Source organism: Canis aureus, chromosome 19, assembly GCF_053574225.1.
Source record: "Canis aureus isolate CA01 chromosome 19, VMU_Caureus_v.1.0, whole genome shotgun sequence".
Taxonomy (NCBI): Eukaryota; Metazoa; Chordata; class Mammalia; order Carnivora; family Canidae; genus Canis; species Canis aureus.
In genome coordinates, this window is record NC_135629.1 from 48,835,506 (window position 1) to 48,837,218 (window position 1,713).

The window sequence follows — 1,713 nt, forward strand, 5'->3', positions numbered from 1 at the left end:
ATGCAGGTGAGTGCCTGGACTCTCCTAGCCTGAGAATCCCTATCAGGAGCTTGAGACTTAAAGGGAATAAATTTAAAGTCCACATTATCAAGAAGAGGAATGAAGGTAGTGATGGAAAAAGATTGGCAAACTCAAGATGAAAATTGGGGTTTTGTATTCTCCTCTACAATAAAGTTATGTGAAGGGCTTGGTGGTCAATGTAGTTTCTTCCATAAAAACTATACAATTAATTATTATTATTCTGGGAAATGTAGAGAAAATTCACATCACATGCTATAAATCATTTGAAATAAAATTGGCCTTCCAAATCCTATTTGTCCCATGTAAGATACAGACAAAGAGGAAAACAGACAAAGTGAGTTCCTTATATGTGTGGAGAAATTGAATTCAAGCACATAGAAATTTCAGGAAATAAATAGAAGGAGAAGGTTCTACTTTTACAGCCTGATCAAAGAATGGAAATTCCTGGCTCAGAGGCTGTGAGCCTTGCAATCATACGCACTTCTTCAGCCCCAGGATGATGGGCCCTTATATCACTGGAGCCCCAATGATTCTTTTCAGAGCCCTCTTTATGTCTCTGTTCCTCAGGCTGTAGATGAAGGGGTTTAGCATAGGTGTGACCACTGTGTACATCACCGAGGCTACTGCACTTGAGTGGGAGCTCTGGGGAGCAGCAGAGCTAAGGTACACTCCCAGGATTGTACAATAAAATAAGGAGACAACAGAAAGGTGAGATGCACAAGTGGAAAATGCTTTATACTTTCCCTGAGCAGATGAGATTCTATGTATCGAAGAGACTATCTTAGAGTAAGAGTAAAGGATCCCAGCTAAGGAAGAACCACCCAACAATCCAGCTGCAAAATGCATCACCTTGTCATTAAGAAAGTTGTCAGAACAAGCAAGTTGGACCACCTGATTGATCTCACAGAAAAAGTGGGAGACTTTCACCTCTCTACAGAAGGACAGCCACAACACCATTAGGCTTTGTAATAAGGAATTCAAGGCACTCATCATCCAGGCCACCAGAACCAGTAGTACACATAGCTGGGGTTTCATGATGACTGTATAGTGCAGGGGGTGACAGATGGCCAGAAACCTGTCATAAGCCATCACAGCCAGGAGAAAGTTGTCCAATCCAGCCAAGAGTAGGAAAAAGTATATCTGAGTGATGCAACCTTCATAGGTGATGACTTTGCTCTGAGTCTGGATGTTCTGAAGCATCTTGGGGACAGTGGTGGAGGTGAAACAGATGTCTACAAAGGACAGGTTGGCCAAGAAGAAGTACATGGGGGTGTGGAGGTGAGAGTCAGAACTGACAGCCAGGATGATGAACAGGTTTCCAAACACAGTGATGAGGTACATGGAGAGGAAAAGCCCAAATAGGAGGGGCTGCAGTTCTGGTTCCTCTGATAATCCCAGAAGAAGAAATGCTGAAATTTGTGTATAATTTCCTTGTTCCATGTGGTGGAGGTGACTACCAGGGGAAGAAATATGAATAATATTCTCAATAATGAACATTACAAATATCATTGAAATTCTACAATTTTTATATTCTATTAGTTTTTTAATAAATTTATTTTTTATTTGTGTTCAATTTGCCAACATATAGAATAACACCCAGTGCTCATCCCGTCAGTGCCCACCTCAGTGCCAGTCACCCAGTCACCCCCACCCCCTGCCCACCTCCCCTTCCACCACCCCTACTTCGTTTCC

General features: G+C 42.3%; 1 protein-coding gene across 1 annotated transcript; it reads right to left on the bottom strand.

The window, feature by feature from the left end:
• Nucleotides 1-528: 528 nt before the first annotated feature.
• Nucleotides 529-1,461, bottom strand: LOC144289343 (olfactory receptor 7A17-like). The gene has a single exon (XM_077857493.1). It carries the CDS (start codon nt 1,459-1,461, stop codon nt 529-531), a length of 933 nt encoding a protein of 310 aa, XP_077713619.1.
• Between the last annotated feature and the right edge of the window lie 252 nt (nt 1,462-1,713).